This window comes from Cervus elaphus, chromosome 32, assembly GCF_910594005.1.
Source record: "Cervus elaphus chromosome 32, mCerEla1.1, whole genome shotgun sequence".
In the NCBI taxonomy this organism is placed as follows: Eukaryota; Metazoa; Chordata; class Mammalia; order Artiodactyla; family Cervidae; genus Cervus; species Cervus elaphus.
The window spans coordinates 15506976-15532034 of NC_057846.1; the positions used below are offsets into that span (position 1 = coordinate 15506976).

Sequence of the window (25059 nt, forward strand, 5' to 3'; positions counted from 1 at the left end):
AGTCCTTTCATCTGAATCAAAGAATATCTTAGAGATCATCTAGATCCAGTTCTTGTTTCAGATGGGGAAACAAGTGGAGGCACAAACAACTCCTCATCAAGGGTCTTTTCCGTACAGTTTTTCACCCCCTCCCCATCCTGAGCACTGTCTCCAGGCCACTAGGGTTGTCCCTAGCACCTGCCTCCATGCTGCGTGAGTGCTCACCAGTAAATGCAGCTTTTTAAAATTCTTTTGGCCGTGATGCACTGCATGTGAGATCTTAGTTCCTGGACCAGGGATCAGACCTGCATCTCCTGCATTGAAAGCATAGAATTTTAATGACTAGACCACAAAAGGAAGTCCCAATAAATGCTGTTTTTGATAAGCGTGAGCAGTCTACAGCATCGCTCTGCCATAAACAGAGCTGCTCCTCTCCTGCCCTGTGGTGACGCCTGCAGACTCAATTCTGTGTCTCTCCAGCGACCAAGGGACCATGAGAATCCTTGTCCTGCTCTTAACCACTTTTCTTCTGCTCTCCCAAGGTTCTCCAAGTAAAAAAGGACCCTCAGCTAGAAACCCAGGGAACTGCAGAGAACAGGGGGTGAAGAAAAAGCTTGACTAAGAAAAAACATTCTGCAGGGGCCAAAACCTTCTTCCATCAATCTTTAATCTCAGCCCTGATTGAGACCAGGAGTAATCTGCAGTGAAAGGCTGGGCTGGTGTAGTACACCTCCCGGCAGCGAGCTCCATGACTCAGAAACCCTGGCACTTTAGATGTCACTGGGGGATTCACTAACCGTCCTGACTGCATTGCAGGACAGTTGTAGTTATTCACTTCGGATTTTGTGGAAAGAGATGCCTGCCCCTCCCCTTCCCATTGATGGCCCCCATCTGCTCCTGAAAACCTTTGATCTGCACAGAAAGGGACCCCCACTCACACTCCTAAAAGTTTCATATCAAATCTGAGGGTTAGGATGAAGAGAAGTGCTGTGATTTCGGTAGGCAGAACAGAAACGTAAGTAGCAGCTGCTGCTGGACTCTGCTGAGGAAGTTTCTAAGTTACACTGAGATGTTGGCAATCTCCTGACCCCTGTGGTAACTTGTGTACCCAGAGGCAAACTGTTAGCTTCGGCAGGGACTCTAACTCCCGCCTCCTAAAGGCTGAGCCAAATGCTCCATAGCACAATGAGGGCAAGTCAGGTCCTCCGAGCCTCAAGTCCAGTTGTGCTGGGATGACACCGACTGATCAGAGAAACTCCTTGATCCTCTCCAAGCCACTTGGTGGATTTCCAAAGCTGCAAAGGGTACCCAACCTTGTCCCCATCTAGAGTGAGTTCCTGTAGTAATTCACATGGGTTATTTCTTTATCCTGGAGGATTCATGTTTAGCTTAACTCTTCCTTCCTTGTTCTTTCTTTCTGGGCTGTTTCCCACAGACATCTCTTTGAAGTCCTGCTATCAGCATATTCTAGGCCTGTCGAAGTATGATGGTAATTAATTTATCAAAAACCAGCTTCCCTTTGACCTGTGATCACAAGACCAAGAACCGGTTGCGACAGAAACCTGGGTCTGGGGTTCCTCCAGGACCAGGGGATGTTCACGTCGAGCTGGTCACCATTGCCTGCATTTGGCTACTGAGGGCTGGGGCAGGGTGACCACTAGAGTGTGAGCCTGAGAAAGGCCCCAGGACATGGGCGATGTTGGGGGAGAGTGGGGGAGTGGAGTCCAGACTGCCATGACCACCCGTCCACATCTCTGCTGCTCCTCCTCTCAGTGACTCTGGCTCTTACATACGTGCAGCCCCTTGAAATGCCCATGAAGCAGTAAAGTAGGTACATAGGAGAATGATCAGTTGTATAAGAAAGACCTAGTATCACTTGGTTTACCCAGAAATGAATTCATCGGGTTCCTGCCAAAGGCAGGAGGCACCTGGCTGCAGAGCCTCCTTAAGCAAAGTTCTGGAGGGAGGCTCTTTCAATCCACCATCCACCTCCCCACCTGTGCTTCCAGGGCTCTCCTGGCTCCGCTGTGAGATGCGACAAGCTTGTCATGTGAGAGCTGATTGTTCAGTCTCAGAGCACACACTGAGTGAGGAAACCGCCTCTCTGGCTCTCGGTCAAGGGTCACAGGATCAAGATTCCACCTCCTTCTCCCCAATCCTATCTCCTCTACTCACTCCAGTCCAGTCTCTCCAGGCATGTGCCCAGCAGGTCACTATGAAGCACACGTGTGTACCTGTCCTGGGTGTGCAATCGTGAGCATGAACGCAACATCCTCCTCCCAACTCAGGGAACCTGGAATTCAACTGAGAAGACCAAATTACTTAAACACACATACAAACACACACACACACTACAATTTGGGATACAGGTTGGAGAAGGCTACCCAGTCCAGTATTCTTGCCTGGAGAATTCCATGGACAGAGGAGCCTGGTGGGCTAGAGTTCATGAGGTTACAAAGAGTCGGACACGACTGAGTGACTAACACTTATGAAAGAATTTTTAAAAAATTACATCAGGAAGACAATAGTTCTGGGGCATTGAGCCACATGAGGAGGAGCGTGCAGAGTTCCCTGCCACTGACACTGAGGTGGAGAGCATAAGGTTCAGAGAGGTTATTCGTGGCAAGAGGAGGAAAGTGTTCCAGGCAGAGGGAAGGCTGAGGGTCAGGGGCGGGGGGTGCCCTGAGACAGACAGGGGCTGGTATGCAGGAGCCCGCAGAGTCCAGGGGGCTCTGGATATGGGGGAGCAAGGGCCGCTGGGGAACAGCTGGAGTCTGAAGAGAAGGCCCAGGCTCTAAGCAGCCAGCTCTGCGGGCCAAGCTAACAGGCTTGACTGGATTTAATAAAAAAAAATCAATAGCAAACTTTTGCAGGGATTTTAAAAAGAAATGTGACATGAACCAATTAACTTAAAAATAAATAATAAAAATAAATAAATTTGCTTCCACGCTGGAAGCAAATCAGATGGTGAAGTCGATCAGTGAGGAAGGTGGAGGGGGTGGGGTTGCCGGGGAGGCCGCCATCTTGGGTCTGTGTCACCGCCGCTCCCTGGTGTCCTCCAGTCAGCGTCACTGTCTGCGCCAAAGCTGTTGCCAGAGCCTTGCCTCTTGGTCCTCGGGTACAGTTAATCACACTGCCTTATTCTCTTATTTAGTGGGAAGTGACCTTGACGCAGGCAGGATATGCGGCTACGGGACTGCTCGCTGCCGGAGGAACTGTAAGAAACACGAGTTCAAAGTTGGAAAATGCCCCAACACCTATCCGTGCTGTTTGAAAAAGTGGAATGGCAACTCACCGAATCCTTTGAAGGACAGAAAGCCGAAGGGAGCCTGGCTCCTAGAAATGGCCGCCAGCCAGACCTCTGAGCCTCCCTTCTCCGGGCCGTCCCGCTGGACCGTCCCCAGCGGAACCAGTCTGGTGGAGTGAGGGCCGGCCGAGGGCGCTCACGCGTGCAGAGCCGAGGCGGGAGCAGTGAGCACAGGGCCTCTGCCTGACGGCGGCGGGCAGCAGTGCAGGTCCCATGAACGCCTCAGTACTTCAAAAGATGAGCCAGAAGCAGGTCCAATCCGCCACAAGCCTAAGTGAACACCGTTTTATTCTTTTGCCTGAATCATACTGAATGATCTTGTAACATTGGGTTTCTTTTCTGTCAGCAGTCCCTGCTCAATAGTTATACGTGTCTTTTATTAATTAAAATGGAATAAATCAATACTGAGTGCAATTTGTCTGGCATACCTTGCAATTCAAAACACAGACCTCCAGGGAGACAAACCCGAGATGCTCTGCGAGAAGGGTTGACCCCAGTGGATGTGTGTGGAGGGTTCCATCCGGCAGATGGCAGCAGTGAGTGATTCCGCCCCGGGCTGGGTGGACGCTCAGGGCTGCCTTAGCCTGAAAAGTGAGAGGTGTGATAAAACACTGGACCTGGGTTTCCTGCCCAAACTGCATTTCAGTGAGTAGACCAGCTAATAAATGAAGGAGGCGTGATAGAGAATATTACTATTTTGCAAACACCCAGGGAAAGAGTGAGCTGCTAACGGATGTCAACAGCCACTAAAATGAGAACAACAATCCTGGATTTGGTGTCTCCTAATAGAGGAGCTCAATGCCACCTGTGAGCTGTGAGGCTGATTGTCCCCTTTCTCCCCAAAATGAAAAATGACCCTTCCTGTTAGTGTCGCCCAGCGTCAACATGGGCTCAGTCTTGTTTTTTCCTCAGTAAGCTTCCTTGGTTGTTTCCAAAAACACTCACCATGTTTTATCACATCGTGGGAAAATACTTTGCAATATATAACTCAGAGAAAAGAACTATTTTTTTTTTTAATGTGACCAGAGGGTTCTTACCATACCTGGAAAATTCAGTGCCAACTCCTTAACACCGTTTAAGAGCCAACCAGAGTTCTAATGGCGCTGGTCTGCTTCAGGCAGAGTTGTTTTCTTATAGGCAAAGCAAACGTGTAGAAATAAGTTGCCCATATACAGTAAAACTTGCATCGATTTTGAAGATACAGTCTGAGGACAAGATAGCAGTACTGTGACAGCTTTATTTATGTCATTTTAACGAACAGCAGTGCTTTAGCCATCAGCACTTGAAACTGGTGGTTTTCCCTTAAAGCCATTTTTCTTGCCTCTCTCCTCTTCCTCCTCCTCCTCTCTTCACCTGACATATCTTATTCACCAAACCTACCCAAAGCATTCAGGCATATTATTTACTTCCTGAGAAAAATGGCTCAATGTTTGTTCCGCTAGTGGTGGGAAAATAATGCATCTATCTACCTGTGTGCTTTTGTGAGTAGGAAGTTACTGCGGCTGCAGCCCCTCCCAGCTGGCACCCCCAGCCCGGCTATAAACAAAGCCCTCCTTGCCGCCCACCCGCCCTCAGCCAGCCCTGGACGTCCCAGCTGCAGCCCCCTCGGTGACATGAAGCAATTCCTTGCTCCATCCACTCTTCTCCTTGTGGTTCTGCTCTTTCCAGGTAAATCAGAAACGGGACCTGGGCCTGAGGGCTGGGGTCTCTCTGAGATGGTCATTTCCAGGGTAGGAGTCCCCTGGGCCTTGAACAACCCAGCTCTGGGAGCCCGTCTCCTGGCGGGTTGCTCAGCAAGTATCTCTGCCTGAGTTTGTGAACAACACTTTTTCTTTTTTTGGTGCACCCTGAAGCTTGTGGGATCTTAGTTCCCAGACCAGGGATCAAACCCATACCCCCTGCATGGGAAGGCGGAGTCTTAACCACTGGACCTCCAGGGGAGTCCTGTCAATGACACTCTGAAGGGGCTGGTGGTGCAGCTTCCAGGAGAGAGGCTCCCAGTGCTGACTGTGCTTTCTCATCCTTTTAGCACCTCCTTCCCTTACAGAGAAGGACAGTGTGTGTCTGGAAGGACCTTGACATTCAGGGGGTCTCCACGACTACCTTGGTGACAGCCTGGCGGCTGCTCAGCTTGACATCCACCCGGACTCAGGCTCTGCCACTTCCCATTTCAGACATCACTCATCTCTGTCTCTGCCTCTCACGTGCACAGGTCACATTTGCCCCTCTTCCGGCCCACTCCACCCATCTTCCCCTTTCTGAATCTGCAGCTTTATTGAGGTGTGGTCCTCACACAGGGCGCTGCACCTACTTAACCATGCACAATGTGATGAGTTTGGACGTGTGCAAACACCCGTGGCCCTGTCCCCATGGCCAAGGGGACAGATGCCTCCGTGCCTCCCAGAGCTTCTGTGTCGCTCTCTGTGCCGTCATTTTCCTGTGCTTACAACGCTTAACATGAGATCTTCCCACCCAGCAAATCTGGAAGCTCACAGGCCGTACTGTCACCTAAGCTGGACCATGGGCCTGGGACACGTCTGTCCTGCGTGACCACTGATGGATGATCCCCTGCCCCTCTCACTTCCACTCTTCGCTCGTCTCTTGGAGCATAAGCCCCTCACTCTCCTGGGTCTGTGAACATTCTCTGCCGTGTGTTTACCCTGAAACAGGGCTTTCTGGAGTCACACATGCTAACCACCAGGACCCCGAGGGTCCCAGGAAGCAAGAAGAATCCCCGGGACGGGGAACAAACAGGTCTCACCCACTTCACTACCAAGTAAAGCGCTACCTCAGGCCTCGCCAGCCCCCCTTCCCAGGTAAGTGACAGAGCCCGGGATGGGTGGTCCATGGGCAGAACCTTCAGAGGAAGAATGGATGGGAGGTGACTGTGGGGGCAGGTGGGCTGAGCGGTGGAGTGTCCTGAGACAATACGTGCATGACTGAGTCTGCTCTGCCTGTGGGAAAGGTTAGTGAGGGGTATGACAGCCCCCCAGGGCAGGACCCCCGAAGATCTCGTGAAACGTGGGAGCATCAGGCAAAGAGAGTGGTGGAAGGAGAGTGCGAAACAGCAGGTTTGGAGACTGTGATGCTCTCAGAATGGTCCACAGACTGTGATTTGCTTGCTGGAGGTTCCAGACCACGTAACTTCTGTGTCCCCACTGTGCTTTCCCTATGTCTCCAAGACGTGCAAATTCATGGAGAATGTAAACCTGAGCAGAGAATTAGAGATCAACTGCCACATTCACTGTGTAAAGCCCAACAAGCAGAGCAGGACTTAACATGTTACAGGTTCTCAGTGTTGATGCCTGGAGTCAATACTCAGGTGAATTGGTTTTGCTTCATGAAAACAGTGCTCAGTGGACAAAATATTGTTATAAACTTGCCTTTATTGTACAGGAGATTCATAACACTGGATCGTTGTGCCTTATGACTTACAGAGGCCATCCAGAAGACTAGGACGTTTTCACAAACAATAATGATACTTTTTATTTTCTGCTCACTTAATGTGGGTCTGTTCCAACTGCTTCCCATAATTTCATTTAATCTTCACAACAGGCTTAGGAGATAAGCCCTATTATTGTCCCCACTTTACAGATGAGTAAACTGAGAAGAACAAGTAGACTGTCCCCAGGGGATGACAGAGCTGTTAGCAGCTGGGGTCTCCAAATACTCTGCCGTCTTTCCTCTGGTTGCTCCTACTGATTGGTTAGAAGATTCCAGGGCCAGAGGCTTCTAGGACCAAAGTATGTCCCACCTGTTTTAATTAATAGGATAATGATTTGTGTATAATAAGCACCTGCGATGTGCTGGGTGCTTTGCTAGAACTCACACATAGTTAAAAGATAGGCTTTATCACCTCCTTTTGAAGGTTAGGTAACTCTCAGCTCCTTGAAGAGTTGCTTTCTTAAAGCACGGCCACCTAAGCAGCAGAAAAGTCGTGTGGATTCAGAACTGTCTTCCTCCAGAGCCTGCAATATTATCTTCTCTTGTTTCCATTCAGAGCACTAGTTTTCTGAATGTTTTAGAATTCATTTTGGTGACTAGAGATGCAGATTGAATAGGGGTCTGGACTGTGTGTGGGTGCAGTGAGAATGCGCTCCTGTGTTGGGTGACAGGTGTGTGTCACTTCTGTCTCCCGCTGGAAGGACCTGGAGAGGACAACCAGACCATTCAAATGTCTACTCCAGAATAACCTGAAAGCATGCGACCTATGTCATCCTGAGACTGCAGCACGCAGAGGGATACAGTAGCTCCCCTAAGACAGGATTATTTTGAGTAGATCTGAACACTAGACAAAGCCACAGAGTGAATATCAGAGAGAGTGTTGGATCCCCCAAAGAAAGGGATCGCTAACAATGACTATTGCGCAGCTTTGGCACAGGGCACCCTAAACATGACATTTCTCAGCAGCGTTGAGACGATTCTGGAGTCATCTGCCATCAAAGCCATAATGCAAACAATCTTTGGATTGTGTTGGGGTTTAACTCAGTGAATAACAGATCTGAGGAGATAACTCTCTTGGAAGAAGCAGAGCTATATACCTGGAGTTGATTTTACAGTTTTGAACTCCAAACCGTGAACCTTACGGGGTATTGAAAATAATCAAAGACAGAGGAGTAGACAATAGCAGTGCCTCTGGGATTTCCAGAGGAAGCAGGTAGAGAAGTCAGTGGAACTGTTGTTCATTAGGATAAAGTTTCAGTGATGCTAGAGGTGTGCTGTGCGTCATAAAGGCTATAGCTAATGGTGCGGGCTGTGCATTTAAATAGTTGTTAAGAGAGTAGATCTTATGTTCTCACCACAAGAGAAACAAAAAGCAAAAACAAAGAGACACAGGGAAATTTTTGGAGGCGATGAGTATGTTTATGACTTCGATTATGGTGATAGTATCAGGGTTTCTGTCTTTCTTTTTTTTTTTGCTGGGTGGGGGCTGGCTGTGTTGCACGGCTTGCAGGATCTTAATTCCCCAACCTGGGATCAAACCCAGGGCCTTGGCAATGAAAATACTGAATCCTAACCACTGGACTGCCAGGGAATTCCCTACTTTCAGATTTTTATAGGTTAAAAAAAAAAAGACTGTTGTTCTGAAAATGAACTGAGAAGAAAATAATTTGGTTGATCAATTGATTCATTGATCTAATCAAATAATTGTAAGGCTTATTGATGACAGAAATTAGGACAGGAGGAGGGTAACACCTCTTCAAATCTCAAAAGTCAAATCTCACAAGTCAAATCTCACATCAGCGGCGGTGCCTCTGAGAAACAAAGCACCCTGGGCATGGTGTCCATCAGAAACCTTCCCCACTTACTGCTAAGTCTCTGATATTGTGCCTCTGCTTTCATTGTGTTCATCAACTTTTTCTTTTTTTTTTAAATTTATTCATTTCTTTGGCTGGGTCACGTCTCAGTCACAGCATGCAGAGAGGCTTAGTTGCTCAGAGGCAGGTGGGATCTTAGTTCCCAGACTAGGGATTGAACCCACGTCCCTACATTGCCAAGTCGGATTCTTAACCACTGTACCACCAGGGAAGCCTCCCAGCTTTTTCTTTCATCTTTGCACCATAATATATTATTTAAGAGAAAAATTTGTTTACCAATATCAGTACATGAAGTACAGAGTGAGATATCAATACAATTACTCCGGTAACTTGACTCATGTTTAAGGTATCAGATCCAGGCACTCTCTCACAGCAGTGGGGAGAAAGCACATCTTTTTAACTCTTTGCAGTTCTACCCTCTGCCACACCTGCTTGCGGGCCTGGGTGTGTCCTCTCCCTCACAGGGTAGCTCCTCCCACTTGCCTCAGGGACCATTAGGCCACTTAGGACACATCTCATGAGGCCATGGCACTTCACACTTGGCCTCAGCAAGTCCTCTTTGTCCTCCTACACAACTTCTAGATTATTTAAAGTACAACATTTGTGTCCTAAAGCATCCCTCACCATTTCTCTTGCCAATTGCCTCTGAATTAAAAGTTCATTTTTCAGGGAAAGTGAAGGTGACGTTTAAGCCAGAATCAAGGATCTGAGTTTGACCGTATACAAAGAAAGTCCATTTCCTATCCCTTGCCGTCCTCCACCGTATGCCTTAGGGTTAAGATAACTAGTGTTTGGTTCTTGAGATGGTCTTAAGATGCTAACGTTGACTGTTTCTTTATACAGATGCAGATTCAGGATTCAAAGTTGTCAGGTGCACAAAAGGCAATAGCAAATGTCAAAAATTTTGTAATTACATGGAATTCCAATTAGGCTATTGCTCTAAAAAAAAGGACGCCTGCTGCTTACCTTTGAACTGAGGTGTTGACATGGAAGCTGAAACTTTGTCGGCTGCCTCCTGGGCCAGTCATCCTAATGCAGGTGTTTTGGACAAGAGCTGAATGGCTGAGCAGAGAGGAACTGGGGCTTTGTCGGTGGCCCCAGTCTAAACTTTCACTGCAGCGAAGGAAAAGAGGAAAACTGCCACACGTGATCTTTTGATGTGATCTTAGAGAAAATGGCTAGCTTGAGATATACAATATTTTCCAGATCAACACAGTTTTTACTGGTAGATGTGGATGTAATAAATTCTCCCAGGAAAACATTCAAATCATTTGTTCTTTTATTTTAAACATATTTTTGAGTACCTCCTTTGGTTCCTAGGCACTGGGAAATGTAATGAATTGGAAGTAGGACTATGTGGGGGAAAGATATCTCAATAAATAAAACCAAAAGGATGCTACATATTCTAAAATGTGCGTGTATCCAGCATGTGGGGAAGATAAATACAAACAGAATTAAGAAAGGATTCCTGAGAAAATTTGAGCAGAATTTTGGAGTATGATTAGGAATTTGTCCAGTGAAAGAGAAACAGATTCTCAGGCAAAGGGTGCAGTTGGTAGGAAGCTGCAGAATCTTAAAAGAATGATTTGCTAAGAAAATGTGGAAAAGCTCAGCATAACTGTAGAAGAGAGGGATTGATTACAAGTATCACATGAGGAGGGTGCAGGAAAAGTGTGTGACGTTGTCAAAGAAAGAACAAATATTATACTAAAGACTTGGGACGGCTAAACAAGAGAAGGTTCCCAGGTGCTCCCGGGGTGTGAACATAATCATATTTGAGTGTTGGAATGTTCATTCCAACAGAAGAATTGGGCCTGGACTGCAAATGTGGGAGACCAGAGGCCGGAAAGGAAGACCTCCTGACAGTGGAGGCCAAAGTCAGTGACTGTAGTGGAGACAGTGCTCTGAAGAGGGAGCAATTAAGGGGTTTCTGCAGAGACTGGGGTTACACCTTTGGTGACGGAGGAGAAGGAAGGAAGGGGGAAAATCCTGGAGATCAGGTGACATCAGGAACGAGGAGAGCAGGAGGAGCAAGGGGCTGGCTAGACGGGTCTCGGGAATGTTGGATTTGAAGCCTGCAGCATTCACCATGTCCAGCTGAGACCTGCAGGGACTTAATGGATCCCAAGAGTGAGGAGACAAGAAATGAGAGTCAAAGTCAGCCATAGAAAAGGATGAAATAAAAAAAAAATAAAAAAAATAAAAAGAAAAGGATGAAATAACTAGACAAATGGCATTATTTGTCCATAATAATGCCAACAGGATACAGTTTTTGTATATTTGATGTAAAATTGATTGTGAAAAATATGTCCAAAAGCAAACGAAAATATTTTCATTTCCAGTGTTAAGATAATTGATGATTTTAAGTGATTTTATCTTAAAACATGACTCTGTCAAGTTATTGAACTACTCTTCAATTTTACATTTAAAAAGATAAAATTGATGTGCCTAAGGATAAATAAGTATGTATGTGTAAGCAAAGACTACTTCAACCCTAGGCAGAGCCAGTCTATAGTAGACTTAAGTGGCCTCAAGAAGGTCATAAATTTAACGTAAGGAAGGACTTCCTGGGCATTGAGATTATGAAACAGTAAAGCATGTTATCCAGAGAGGATTTTGCATTTCTGCCTGGAGACAAGGGAGTGAGCCCCCTGGCTCCTCAGGGTCAGTTCTGAGCCAGCAGTTCTGTTAGTCACCTTGTCTGTCTTTTCAGAGAAGCAGCTGGGTGCAGGGCCCCGGGCCTGGCCAGGCTTATAGACACCTGCTGTACTCCTAGTGGGAAGAGAACTTTTAGGCAGCAGGTTGGTCTGGGTCATTGCAGAGCCAGTAACACACCTGACTGCCTGCTGTCTGCTCCCCTCCACCCACTGTCCACACACTGTGTCCTCTCTGCCCACTGCACCCGGAGAAGCCTTCCCCCAGAAGGCTTTGATCGCTCTGATCCCACTGACTCATCCACCCCCAAGAGCTTCTCGGTCATCAGGAAGCCCAGGGTCTGCTGGGGCGGAGCCAGGGTGGCCGGGCTCTGTCAATCACATCCCCATTTGGCTTCCTATGACTAATAATGGCCACACCTAATCTCTCCTTCCTGTCCACACATGTGGTGGTCACCACGGCCCTGCAGGTTCGGCCTGCTCTGAGCTGGTTTGCCCTTATCTCTTGGGTCATAGGAGGTGATCTAACTAGACCCAGCGAATCTCTTAGCAATAAAAACAAAAATTAAAATTAGTCTGTCCTAATGAAGAGAGTCAGACACGACTGAGCAACTAACACACTGACATTAACACTAATGAAGAGAAATTGAGTTCATTAACACAGCATCTTTCTTGATGGACCAGAGAGGTTTCCTGGGGTCAGATGAGTCACATCAGTGTTACTGATGGGGACAGCAAGGATGGGATTGACCCCAGCAGCCAGGGGCAGCGGGTGCGTCCCACAGGGGACTGATGAAATGGCTGTTAGGTCTATGTGCACCAGTGGGCATGGGCTTCCCTGGTGGCTCAGAAGGTGAAGACTCCACCTACGAAATAGGAGACCTGGGTTCCATCCCTGGGTCAGGAAGATCCCCTGGAGAAGGAAATGGCAACCCACTCCAGTATTGTTGCTTGGAGAATCCCATGGACAGAGGAGCCTGGAGGGCTACAGCCCATGGAGTTGCCAAGAGTCAGATGGGACTGAGCACACATGCCTCAGTGGGCACTGTGGTGAAGCTTTCAGGAGAACAAGAAGGCTTCAGAGGATCTGTTGTTTCTCTTCCAGCAGCTTCCTCCTTTCTCTGAGTTCTGAGAGCTCCTCTAGGAAAGCTAGGTGCTACTTCCTACCTGTCCATCCAAGGCTCCTATAATGGGTAGTTATCATGTCTGCCTCATTGTAGGACAAATTAAGAGCAGAGTTTGTTGAGCCAACCTAGATGACGTGGCAGTCAGGTGACATGCCAGGACCCTGACCCAGCTTACTTTGAGCCAGAAGTCTCAAGGTGTGGATGTGGGCTTTTCTGCCTTACACAACTTTGCTATACCTAAGATGACACACATTCCTTTCTCAGGATGTTTCCTGGCAGCACTGACTGGGACAGGCTTCTCAACAAGCCCTGGACAGGGGCTTTCCGGGCTGGAAGGCTTGTGGCCCTGTGAGTCCCGGATGACTGTGGATCTGAATGGGTGTGTACAAGCAGCACTTGCGGGAAGGCCAGGTGCTTGGATTCTAGTCTCAAATCCAATGATGATTGTGTTGATGCCCTGGGTAACTCTTGATGAGCACAGTGGACAAAAATGTCCTGAGCCCAGCGACTTGTGACTGTGTGAATGAGTAATTCATCCTGGGAAACAGGTCGCATGACCACAGTTGGTGAAGACCGTGAAACAGACGTCTGTCCTGGAGACCTATTTCCATCAGTTATTTGAGAACCTCGGGAGACAACGGAAATGTGGACTGCATGGGCTTGGTGTGCTCCCCTGCAAAGGATCATGTTGAGCCTGGAAGAGAAAAAAAAGACCTGCAAGACAAATGAGACAAGAGTTTGGGGTAAGATGTTAAGAAAACAGTAAATAATCGCCCCAACTTTCTCCCTGGCTTAACCAAGGATCGGGTTAGCTGTACAGGGATTTTGTGTAAAATGGGGGATTATAGGAAGTAACTGAAGAATTGAGTTAGGATAGTGAAAAGAAGCCCAGAGGAGTTTCCAGGGCTTGGAGGAAAGGAGGCTGGTTATGCTGACCAGTCGTTCTTTAACTGAAGTTCCCAGATGGCTTAGTGGTAAAGAATCTGCCTGCCAGTGCAGGAGATGCAGGTTCAATCCCTGAGTCAGGAAGATTGCCTGGAAGGAGGAAATGGCAACCCACTCCAGTATTCTTGCCTGGGAAATCCTATGGACAGAGGAGCCTGGTGAGCTACAGTCGGTGGGGTCGCAAAGAGTTGGATACAACTGAGCACAACAGCAAACAACAGCAGGAATAAGTACAAAAGAAAGACACACCAGATGGACTCTAGGATGAGAGGGAGTCAGTGGGAAGATCACTTCAAATGGATATTGTGCTAAGAATCATTAGCCGCAAATAAGAACAACTGCCCTCAGGCAAAGTCAAGTGGTGGGGACCCAGTGTATTATTTCACTTAGTCTACACGCAAGGGCTGTGTTCATGTAATTCATGTAGCTGGGTACCAAGGACTTGATGGAAGCCTCTGATGAACAGAGAAATTGGTCTTATTATAGATAATCAAGACTCTCACTATGGCTTTTATGGGAGTGTGAGATAATTCCATTGGGATACTGAAGGCTGAAAATTCTGCTTATTTCTTCGGGAATAAAAGGGAGATTATGAAACACTCTGTGTGGTGAAATTGACATATGATGAGTAAGAAATGCCTCAGTAAAAGTGAAAAGCCAGTTTGGACAGAGAAAACATAAGTATGAACCTAAGCATGACTTGGAAAGGGAAAAGATGAATGTAGCCAACCACTAAATGCTTTTCACTAGTAGGTGTTACTTCCTGAACCAACAGAATGGCAAAGCCACAGAGTTTTAACATTGAAAGTCCTGCTTTCTGTCCTTTGTTACAAGGACACCTGAAAATGAGTTTGAAAATGGCAAATCTAAAGGTGGAAAGTAACATCTGGTATTCCTTTTCTTAAAAAACAAAACAAAACAAGCACTGTAAAACAAAGGTAAATTTTATAACATTTTCAAGAATAGCATTTGGATGTAATATTTTCTGATTCCTTGACTATTTTAGAATGATTTTCTTTCTTTTTTTTTAAATGCATAAGAGAGAATTAGTTATGGAACCAAAGCCTTGCAACACAATTTTCCTCTTAAAATCTCAAAGGTGCCAGTTCCTCATCTAGCATTCAGTATAGTGTGAGAGATACGTAAGGCAGGCCTGCTTTTGTTCCTGATTTTTGTAGGGTTTTTTTTAATTTCTTTTTTTTTATGCTTTCAACATTTCATTAAGATATATGTAACTGCAATTCTCATTTAATTGGTTTTATCTGAAAATTGGTAAGTCTTATCAACTGGCTTATTTCATTGATTTTCTACTTTATAAATGATTTTAAAATTGTATTTTAGCACTATTTCCTTTTTAAAAAGTAATTATATTATGATAAAAAACACTTAGCATCATATCTACCGTATATATGTTAACAGTACAATGTATCATTGTTGACCACAGGCACAGTGTTGACTAGCAGATCTCTAGCTTATTCATCTGAAATGTCACATGTGTTGATTAATAATTCCTTCCAGCTCACATTATATCTTCTCTGAAAATTCTGTTTCCTTCTCAGGAATGCCATAATCTTTAGGTAGGTTGACTTGCCTTCCTCTGCCTTTCGCGTCTCACCGACTCTAACAGTTTTCATGTCTGTGTCTCTTTCCTCTTCCACCTGGAATGCCAACCAGTGAACTGCAAGGAGATCCAACCAGTCCATCCTTAAGAAAATCAGTCCTGAATATTCACTGGAAGGACTGATGCTGAAGCTGAAACTCCAATACTTTGGGCACCTGATGCGAAGAACTGACTCATTTGAAAAGACCCTGATGCTGGGAAAGATTGAGGGCAGGAGGAGAAGGGGAGGACAGAGGATGAGATGGTTGGATGGCATCACCAACTCAATGGACATGGATTTGGGTGGACTCTGGGAGTTGGTGATGGACAGGGAGGCCTGGCCTGCTGCAGCCCATGGGGTCACAGAGTCGGACATGACTGAGCGACTGAACTGAACTGAATTCAACTGTATTCTATTTTATGTGGTGAGGGATAGAGTGGTTTGTGTGTACATGTGTGTATGTACTTAGCACCACAACTCACCACATTAGTGGAAGAAATACCTTCTGGCTGTTCAAGGATCTGTTTCCTGGGACTAAAAGTAACCATCCTTGTGTCCTCAGGTGAGTTATTTTCTCAAAATGAGGTGATTTTAACAACACAATTATTAATTAATAATGTATTAGTTGTCTATTTTATATATAGAAGTGTGTATATGTCAATCAATCTCCCAGTTTATCCCTTCCTCCCCTTTCCCCCTTGGTAACCGATAGGTTGTTTTCTATATCTGTAATTCTATTTCTGTTTTGTAAATAAGTTTATTTGTACCATTTTTTTGATTCCCCATATAGCAATATCATATGATATTTGTCTTTCGCTGTCTGACTTCCTTCACTCAGTATGACAATCTTTAGATCCATCCGCGGTCTGTTATATGGCTACATTGCAATTCATTTTTCCATTCATCCATTGATGGACATTTGTATATTTCCACTTTTTGGTGATTGTGAATAGTGATGCTAAGAGCATTCATGTACAAGTTTTGTTTTAATAAATAAAATATTATTCAAATACATAAAATAGAAATAAGTATTTCCTAAACTTATTGAGGAACCATCAAACTTTTTCTACAATAGCTGCACCATTTTACTTTCCCATCAGCAATGTATGAGGGTTCTGATTTCTCCACACTGTTACTAATACTGTCTACTTTCCAATATATATTCTTGCTACTTTTTTTTTTAATGACTATCCTAGGGCAAGTGAAGTGGTATCTCTCTGAGTCTTTGACTGCATTTCCCAAATGATTAATGATGTTGAGCATCTTTTCATGTGCTTGTTGGCCATTTGTATTTCTTCTCAAGAGAAATGTCTAAGTCCTGTGCCCAATTTTTAATTGGGTTTTTGGCTAATTATTGTTTAATTGTATCAAGTTTTTTTAATATATAAAAATGTTTGATGCTGTTTTTCAGTCTCTTAGTCATGTCTGACTCTTTGCAACTCCATAGACTGCAGCATGCCAGGCTCCCCTGTCCTTCACCATCTCCCAGAGCTTGCTCAAACTCATGTTCATTGCGTCGGTTATGCCATCCAACCATCTCATAATGGCATAAAAATGTTTAGCTATCATCAAATGTTTCAAACCCGTGTATCTTTCCTCTCTCCTTATACTGTTTTCTTCTATTTATAAGTGTAATACACACCAGAATAATTATCTTCTGTGTTGGAACAAAATGAACTACAGTTTCTTTCAACCTTGTAATTATAGAAACCAATGAACCTATGACCAGACTAATAAGACCATTTAATGAACTTGATTTTCTACTTTAGCTTCCTTGAGAATGGCACACCTGATTCTCCAGACTGTTTATGCAGTTCTTCCTTAGTGGTTGCATTCCAAGTCTGTGATTGACTTGAAAATAGATTAAAGTGTAGGAGAAAATGTGGGTGATAAAACCTGATACTATTAATTTATTTCTCACCCAAATGAGCTGATTTTCCAACATAGTTCATGAAATTTCCAACTGTATAGAAAACAGTTTCCAAACTATAATTTCACAACTATTTGGGCTTTAAGGCTAGAAAAAATATACCATACACCTTTACCTTAAATGTTCTCTACATCAGGTAAGTATAAATAGCGAGGATGAATACAAATTATAAAGCATGCTTTTTATTGTGTCATTTACGAAGGTGACTTTTTAAAAAATGACCCATACATTTGGGTATATGCACTTTAGTGTTTTCATTAAACAATAATCCTTGTCTCTTATAGAGAGATCAATTTAGAATTGTAATTATTCATTGGAATCCTTGAACTTTGAGGATGTATTGTTTTGGTATGGAAGCCTGTTTTCTCAGGATTAAATCAATCTGTTTATACATTTAAAATTTCAGTTATTTTTAATTAGCAGATAATTGCTCTACAATATTGTGTTGGCTTCTGCAATACATCAACATGAGTCAGCCATAGGTATGCATATGTCCCCTCCCTCTTGAACTTCCCTCCTACCTCCCACCCCATCCCACTCCTCTAGGTTGGCAATTTTTATGACAGGTGATTTTAGACATAGGTTCAGAGCAATGAGCCATAAAAAAAGAGTTGCAAATTTTAATATTTATTATTTACTGTTTGGATCACACTTAGACACTGTCTTAATATCTATTTTATAATTACATAGTGCTTTGTGAACCTTTTTGTTGGCACAGAGAGGTAAAGTTCCCAAGTAACTTCCCCTTAAGCCCTATTTTAGTAGGTGCTTTTACAAAGTACAGACAAGCCAGGGAATAAGGGTATCCTTTGTTAGGACCCACTTCCTTTGCTTAATCTTTCTAGAACAGGAATCTCTGAACTGAATGTCTGCCCCCCATTCTGGGTGCCCACCCTGCTCACCTGTGCCCTTACTCACCTCGGAAGTATGGGGGTGCCACCTGACATCTCTTTGTCAAAATCCATTTTCTCGGTAAGACTCGTGGTCAACCATGTTTGCTGCAAATTGGTTAAACTGGGGCAGGAGACCACCTAAGTGGTCTCGTAGCTATTATGCAGCTGGGAGTGTGTCCATGTGTCCAGCTGTGGTAGAAGCTGGCCAGTCAGAAGCTACTAGAAGGCAGGGACCACATCTTTGTGTGTCTCTGTCCCCATCACCTGGCCTAGTACCAGGTACTAAGTAACCATCACCCCAGTGGTTCTTCTGCCACTGAAGCCTCTATGTGCCAAGTTATTGGTCAGGTCTTGAATACGATGAAGCCTGTCTATTTTTAGGCAGAAAACAGTATCCAGTAACTTCTGCCCACAGCCTTAGTCAGTAGACCAGATAAATGTGCTCATTCCTCATTAGTGTCCCCAAACCTATAAATGTCCCATTTTTGTGACCTGTCCTCTCCATTTCACTCGGCTGTTTCATCAGATTTGCTTTTCTGCACAGCAGGGCGGGGAGACCTGAGGGAACTTTAAAACATGAAGGTCCTCTTTCTGTTCACTGTTCTCTTCTGTTTGGTCCAAATGAACTCAGGTAAATGTCTCCTGGTCAGGGTAGAAAGCTGCTCCCAACCAGTAGGGATGAGCTGGGAGAGGCTGGGGAAGGCTGTGCAGGAATTCCACTGATGTGTGTGTCCCTGGCGGGGATGGGCGGGAGGTGTCTGTGTGTTGGTGGTGGGTGCAGGCAGATCCCTCTGGGGCTCAGCTCTGGACCATTTTGATCTTCCCTACAAAGAGGTTTTTAGAGGCTAAATATGAGTTTTCAGGGTCATAAAACAAGTCAAAGAGTCATCTTTGCTCCAATACAAATAGAAAAGATTCATCACAGTCTGAGAAAAGTTTGCAGAAAGAAATTATAATCGCCTCGCCCAAATGTCAAAGCTGGAAAGGAATGAATCTTCTATGGAAGCCCCACACTTTACAGGGAGAGGAAACAGCACTCCCAAGAAAGGCTGCAGTCCTGCAGAGCAATTTACAGTCATGGTCACAGCAGCAATTCCTACTGATGATAGCATTCCGCCAGCTTCCACAGAAAGCCTGTTTTACAGAGGAAATCTGAGACACAAGCTGTTAAATGAGTTATCCAAGGAGAAATCATTAGCTACTGGGAGAAGTGAGGCCAGCCCTGATCTCCAGATTTCTGGGCTGTGGTTCTTTGACCTTTATTAGGTATGTCACCCTTCGCTTCGTTGGGCTCCTCTCCCAACCATGGTAGAACTGAGATAACATAGGCTCAGAGAGTGTACCCTGTTTGGAGATGAGATAATGTGCAAGGTTGTTTTTTTAAATCACGTAAGGCCAACACTGTGAGTGTTTTGGGTTTTGAACAATTTTATTTATTTATTTATTTTGGGGTGCACAGAGTTTTCATCACTGCACACAGGCTTTTCTCTAGTTGCAGCGAGCAGGGGCTATTTTTCACTGCAGTGTGCAGGCTTTTCATTCCTATGGTTTCTCTTGTTGGGGGGCATGGGCTCCAGGGTGCTCAGGCTTCAGTAGTTGCGGCATTTGGGCTCAGTAATTGTGGCTTCCAAGCTTTAGAGCACAGGCTCAATAGTTGTGGCACATGGGCCTAGCTGCTTCCTGGAATATGGGATCTTCCTGGATCAGGAATCAAACCCGTGTCTTCTTCATTGGAAGGTGGCTTCTTTACCACTGAGCCACCAGCAAAGCTTGTTTTCATTTTTTTTTTTTTTTTGAGTCAAGATAGATTGACATTTGGAGATCTGATATAAGACCTTTCTTTCAACCATCTCATTCCCAAATAGAAAATGCTGGTTTTTAACAAATTGAGATATATTCAACATACAATATTAGTTTCAGGTGTACAACATAATGATTCCATATTTGTACAGATTGCAAAATAATCACCCTAAGTCCATTCGACATCCATTACCACATGTAGTTCCTTTTTTTTTTTTTTTTCCTTGTGACAAATAGAAAATGTTTTCCTTATGGGAACATTGGGTAGTTCTGCTTGACCTATAGATCCACAAGTCATGGTTAGGAGAACTCAGTTTTCTTTTCTTTATTTCATTTTAGGCTGTAAAACTGAAAATTAGGCCACAGACTGAGGATCAGAACACTTTCCTATTTTCCTAAAGACCAAGACTCATCCCTCCAATCATTGCACTCTGTTCTCCAAAACTCCGTTTTTCCTTATTGTATTAGCTCACATCCATCACCAGGAGGCTTGAGAAGCGTGATACAATACAATAACATATACAAATACATGTATTATGTATACCTTTCCAACAACCTTTAGAGGTATGGATTATTGTCCCTGATGCTGGGAAAGATTGAAGACAAAAGGAGGAGGGGGCAGCCGAGGATGAGATGGTTAGATTCATGTTCATTCACGTTCATAGATTAACCACCGACCCAATGAAACATGAATCTGAGCAAACTCTGGGAGATAGTAAAAGACAGAGGAGCCTGGCGTGCTACAATCCATGAGGTTGCAAAGAGTCAGAAATGACTTAGCAATTGAACAACAAAAACAAAATTTATCGTCCCTGTTTTATTGTTCCAGTTGAACTGGAACCGTCCAGATAATTTTTTAAGAGAATGATAAACATTGTGGAGGTGGCCTATGTTCATCCTTTATTCTTTTGCTGTGTGAACTAATTTGTTTATTTGTTCTATCCATAGGGGATGTTCCACCTGGAATTAGAAATATTATCTGCCTTATGCAACATGGAACCTGCAGACTTTTTTTCTGCCGTTCTGGTGAGAAGAAATCTGAAATCTGCTCCGACCCCTGGAATAGGTGCTGCATACCACATTCAGAGGAAGAAAAAAAATACAGACCAGAGATGGATGGCAATCAGGCACCTAGAACGTAAGCTTCCAGAAAGCAGGCCGGATCTTGAAGTATGCTAAGGGTTTAGAAGAATGTGTGACTTATAGCAGGTGCTCAACAAACATTTGTTGAATGAATCCAGCATCAAGGGTGAAGGTCTGATAAAAGATTTTTCCCAAAAGCTTGCCTACTTTCTTTTTTCTGTTTTTTTTTTTTTCTTTAAAGACTCTCAGAATTTCATAATATTCACCTCCTTTCCAGGGACTGCCCACAGTTAGGGGTAGACCAGAAACCAAAGTGCAAATCCAGCTCATCTTCAGAGAGTCAGAAATGCAGCCAGTCTACTGGCCTCTTTTCCACCGAATGACATCTTTCTTCTCATCAAACCTGAGCCCAGCCTCATCCTACTGATTCCCAGACTATCGTGTGCCTGATCTCCTTTCCACAGCCTCAAGTCACAATAACAATAGGTCACATGTAAATAGGATTTAAAATTTTTTCAAACAATCTGAGGTTATCTCGGTTGATCAATGCAGTCTTATGGGGTATATGAAAAGGTTGAGGCAGTTCCATTTTAGGGATGGGAAGAAGATGGAAATCAGAAGGTTAAACGAACATCCCACTGGTATTACCAAACCAGTGCTCGTTGTTCTGTGTTCTTTCTAAAGAGCACATTTCTGAGTAAACAAAGCAAGGCAGGACTTGACGTTCACAACCCACTCTCCTTTGTTTTTCTCTGAATCTGCTGAAACGTGTCACCCATCCCATATCTTTGAGCAGTCATCCGAAGGGCAGTAAATATTAATTACAGGTAAAAAATGTAAAAAAGTAACAAAAGCAAGTGTCCTGATGTACGAGACCATATGCCAGATTTTTTCTAGACCAGTTACAGAGCCTGATAAGGTACCTTCTTTCCATATTTGTGTTCACTGCCTGAATCCAGTTTGCTCTCCCATAAGCTGAATTTACTCTAAGAGTCACAAGGAAGATCTGCCTCTGGGTTCCTGTCTTGACTCCCAGCTCAGGCGTCCATCCATACTCGGCACAATGCCTTGGCTTCTCCCCAGCCCTCCTGCACTCACTCTTGGTTGATTCCTAAATACCATCAGACAGGCTCGTGGGGGTGTGAGGAGTGGAGCCTGTCTTAATCGCAGGCATCTCTGCGGAGCCCTTGGTCATCCCTTCAAAGGACTGAGGGCCAGTTCCAGACCTGCAGGGACTGTCTGCTTGGGGAGGGATCTCACTCAGGCTTAGCTCTTGCTCCCAAGGGAAACATGACATTCTCCGTGCTTCAGGGCAGGCAGACACATACTCTGCCAAGAGTCCTGCCATTCCATGTCCCACATCTCTGTCCCCTGGAGATTTCACACAAGCACATGCACATGCGCGTGCACACACACACACACACACACACACAGAGGGATGGGCCTGTGTCCATTTAATACTGGGGAACTGGGATCTGGTTCTACCTCCTCTCTTGACCTTATTTTCCTCAAAAATAAAATGAGGGAGATGGTTTAGACCTCTGAGAGCCCTCACAGCTTCCCACGTGGGTGTAGAATCAGGGCCCCATCAACCATCAGGGATAGCTGGGAGCCGGGCAGGGGGGACACCCAGGATTTGGGCAAGTCTCTTCTCTTGGTGGAAATGGAGTTGGGAGCATGGACCCTCTACTGACCCAGGAGGGGCTGGACTCTTCCTGGTGGTGATCCTGGGCCCTGGACAGCCAGGAGGGGACAGAGGGATTTGGCTGGGACCAACAGGGTCCAGCATTTCTACTTGGGAAGTCTATACACCTTCTCCATGGCTCTTTTTTTCTGAGCTAAATATAATTATCCCCCACCATTCATCTCAAAGATGCAGCTTCCTCTTCTGAGATGGCTAATGAGTAACAGGGCAGGTCCTCCCTAGACTCCAAAGGGCTTCAATGTCCCCAACTCAGGCCCCTCCGGGGCCCTGCCCTGCCCTGTCCAGCATAGCAGAATCTATCACTAGGGTTCATGGCCCTCAGGCTCCTTGGTGCTCCCCACCTCCCCTTTTTTTGACTTCCCTGGTGGCTTAGATGGTAAAGTGGAAGATCCCCTGGAGAAGGAAATGGCAACCCACTCCAGTACTCTTGCCTAGAAAATTCCATGGACAGAGGAGCCTGGTGCAGGCTACAGCCCATGGGGTCGCAAAGAGTCGGACACGACTGAGCCACTACACTTTACTTCACTTCCTCCCCTTTTAGGACCTGTCATTGTGCTGCTGTTAATTACTCACATGTCTGCTTATCTCACTGCACTTGGAAATCCTCAGGACAGGTCTGGGTCTTACTCCTCTGCGGGACTTTAGTGACCAGCCAAGCACAGTCAATGTGAAACAGATGAAGGAATGAATAATTCAAGCCTCAGACAGATCTTCAGTCCACCACTGCTGCTGTCCTTTCTGACTTGAGGACAGGACATGGGATATCCCCCTGTGATGATCGCCACATCCCTGTCACAGCCTAACGCCTGCCTCCCCCTCTTCTCTCTCACAAACGGCCAGAAAGTAGGACAAAGCTCTCAGCAGCTCTGCCCTGTTGTACTGCCTCACAGCTGAGCACGTGACCCATTCATTTTCAGGGCTCCCGGCTCCCCGCTGCGAGCAGCAGAACTAGAGGAGAGAGGCTGCCAGAAGCCCTGAAGAGTCTCCACCACGAATGTTCACCCGCCACCCCATGCCCGCCAGACACGGACTCTTAGGCCAAAAAGGGGCCCAAAAGGTCATTTAACAAAACCACCCGCTCTCCCCACCACTACATAGGCAACACAGTATCATGGAAAGACTCTTCACTTGATCTTAGCCAAAAGGCTGAGAAGCAATCATGGAAAGATTCTTAAGCAAGGAATCAAAACCCCCGAATTCTAGTCCAGTAACTCATCCCTGTCACACTCTTCATTTGTAATGTGGTCATATGTTTGTATCCGCTGATCTCAAACGGGTCATTAAACTTTTGTTATTTAATGTTGGAATCTTCTTGATTCAAATAAGACACAGGGAGAGTGATTTGAGATTGTTTTTCCATGTGGAAATAGTACACATTTTATTTGAATTCCTGTAGGTGGAGCAGTTTAGTAATGAAAATACAGACATGCGTATACATGGACACATTTACACAAGCTCTTTCTCTGTACAGTTATAACATGAGAGGGTGTTTGAACGCTTCATGGGTGAAACAGTCCCTCAGCTGAATGTCGATCATCTTTGTCATGTTCATCTGGACTCTTCAGATGAAGGCACTTGCTCTCCCCGCGTCTTGGGGTCTTTGAAGACAGAGCTGAGAGGGGCTTCCCAGGGGGCTCCGTGGTAAAGAATCTGCCTGCCAAGCAGGAGACACAAGAGATGTGAATTTGATCCCTGGGTCAGGAAGATCCACCTCCCTCCCCACAGGGAGGAAATGGCAACTCAGTCTAGTATTCTTGCTGGGATAATCCCATGGACAGAGGAGCCTGGTGTGCTACAGTCCCTGGGTTCAGACACAACTCAGTGACTAAACAACAACAAACTACAGAGAAAAGTGAGAAGCTTGCCCCCTCACCTGCCTCTGAAGATGACCTTTGCCACCAGATCCCACCTGTGAAACTCTGTGCTGGGGAGGTGAGTGTGCTCATCTCATGAAAAATCTCTCAGGCCAGATGCCACCTGCTTGTTTCCCAGAGCAATTCTGTGCTGTCTGAAAAATCACGCTGTCCTTGGCGATGCAACAATAAAAGACTGAGATGAAATTTTAACACCACCAGCCCCAACAAAAAAGAAAATCATTCAAACTAGCTCTTGTGTGAGGCCACAGGCCATACATGCTCACAGTCATGTTGCACTAGCTCAGCCTGTTAAGCTTCCTCTTCCGGAACCGCCCTCAGATTCTTCCTCCATGAAACACCAATAGTGCCGTCTTCTCAGAAGATGCATGATCGTGTACGTAAAAGCCAGGGAAACCCAGGCCCCTAGAAGCTCAGAAATCCACCGTGGTCCCGGGCTCCATCTGTTACTTGGGGGTGAAGTAAGGAGCTTCCAAACTCAGGAGTCTGCAGCCTGTCTCTGTGTCTGAGAACAAGAGTGAGGCACCAGGCCTTGTCTTCAACGAGAGCTGTTGACCTCCCTGAGGTCAAGGCCCAGGACTCCAAGTTTCTCCTCAGGGAATGCTCTCTCTCTGTCTGGAATGGGGTGTTGCCCATCTGGCCTCTCTCCTCAGACCGCTCTTTCTCCGTACAAACGAGCCCACCTCCCCTGGCTCCCAACAGTGAGATATGTCCTCCAGAATATGCCTGTCTGTCTGACATGAAGTGGATCATGTGACCCATCTCCTCTGAGGGTGCCTTCTCTCTTTCTGAGGAGGAGGGCCAGCCTTTTCTCTCACAGGTTTTTAGGGGTCTGTGGGTTCA

General features: G+C 45.5%; 2 protein-coding genes and 1 long non-coding RNA gene across 3 annotated transcripts; 2 read left to right on the forward strand and 1 right to left on the reverse strand.

The window, feature by feature from the left end:
* The first annotated feature begins 472 nt into the window (after positions 1–472).
* DEFB104B (defensin beta 104B) lies at positions 473–3658 on the forward strand. Its single transcript, XM_043893459.1, has 2 exons — positions 473–530; positions 3134–3658. Exons 1-2 carry the CDS (start codon positions 473–475, stop codon positions 3403–3405), a joined length of 330 nt encoding a protein of 109 aa, XP_043749394.1. The 3' UTR covers positions 3406–3658.
* On the reverse strand, positions 2456–3412 carry LOC122687817. The gene is made up of 2 exons (XR_006339237.1): positions 3275–3412; positions 2456–3194 (listed from the first exon to the last, which is right to left on the reverse strand). It is a non-coding gene; the product is annotated as an uncharacterized LOC122687817 (long non-coding RNA).
* A 1241-nt stretch (positions 3659–4899) lies between the features above and the next one.
* On the forward strand, positions 4900–23639 carry SPAG11B (sperm associated antigen 11B). Its single transcript, XM_043893457.1, has 4 exons — positions 4900–4954; positions 5956–6102; positions 20503–20692; positions 23260–23639. The coding sequence occupies exons 1-4, from the start codon at positions 4900–4902 to the stop codon at positions 23318–23320; spliced, it is 453 nt and encodes a 150-aa protein (XP_043749392.1). The 3' UTR covers positions 23321–23639.
* Positions 23640–25059: the final 1420 nt, after the last annotated feature.

Coding starts and splice junctions, on each gene's coding strand:
- DEFB104B (XM_043893459.1), top strand. CDS start 473: ATGAGAATCCTTGTCCTGCTCTTAACCACTTTTCTTCTGCTCTCCCAA. Junction 531..3,133: donor GCTCTCCCAAGGTTCTCCAA/GTAAAAAAGGAC, acceptor TCTCTTATTTAG/TGGGAAGTGACCTTGACGCA.
- SPAG11B (XM_043893457.1), top strand. CDS start 4,900: ATGAAGCAATTCCTTGCTCCATCCACTCTTCTCCTTGTGGTTCTGCTC. Junction 6,103..20,502: donor TCGCCAGCCCCCCTTCCCAG/GTAAGTGACAGA, acceptor TTCTATCCATAG/GGGATGTTCCACCTGGAATT. Junction 20,693..23,259: donor GGCAATCAGGCACCTAGAAC/GTAAGCTTCCAG, acceptor ATTCATTTTCAG/GGCTCCCGGCTCCCCGCTGC.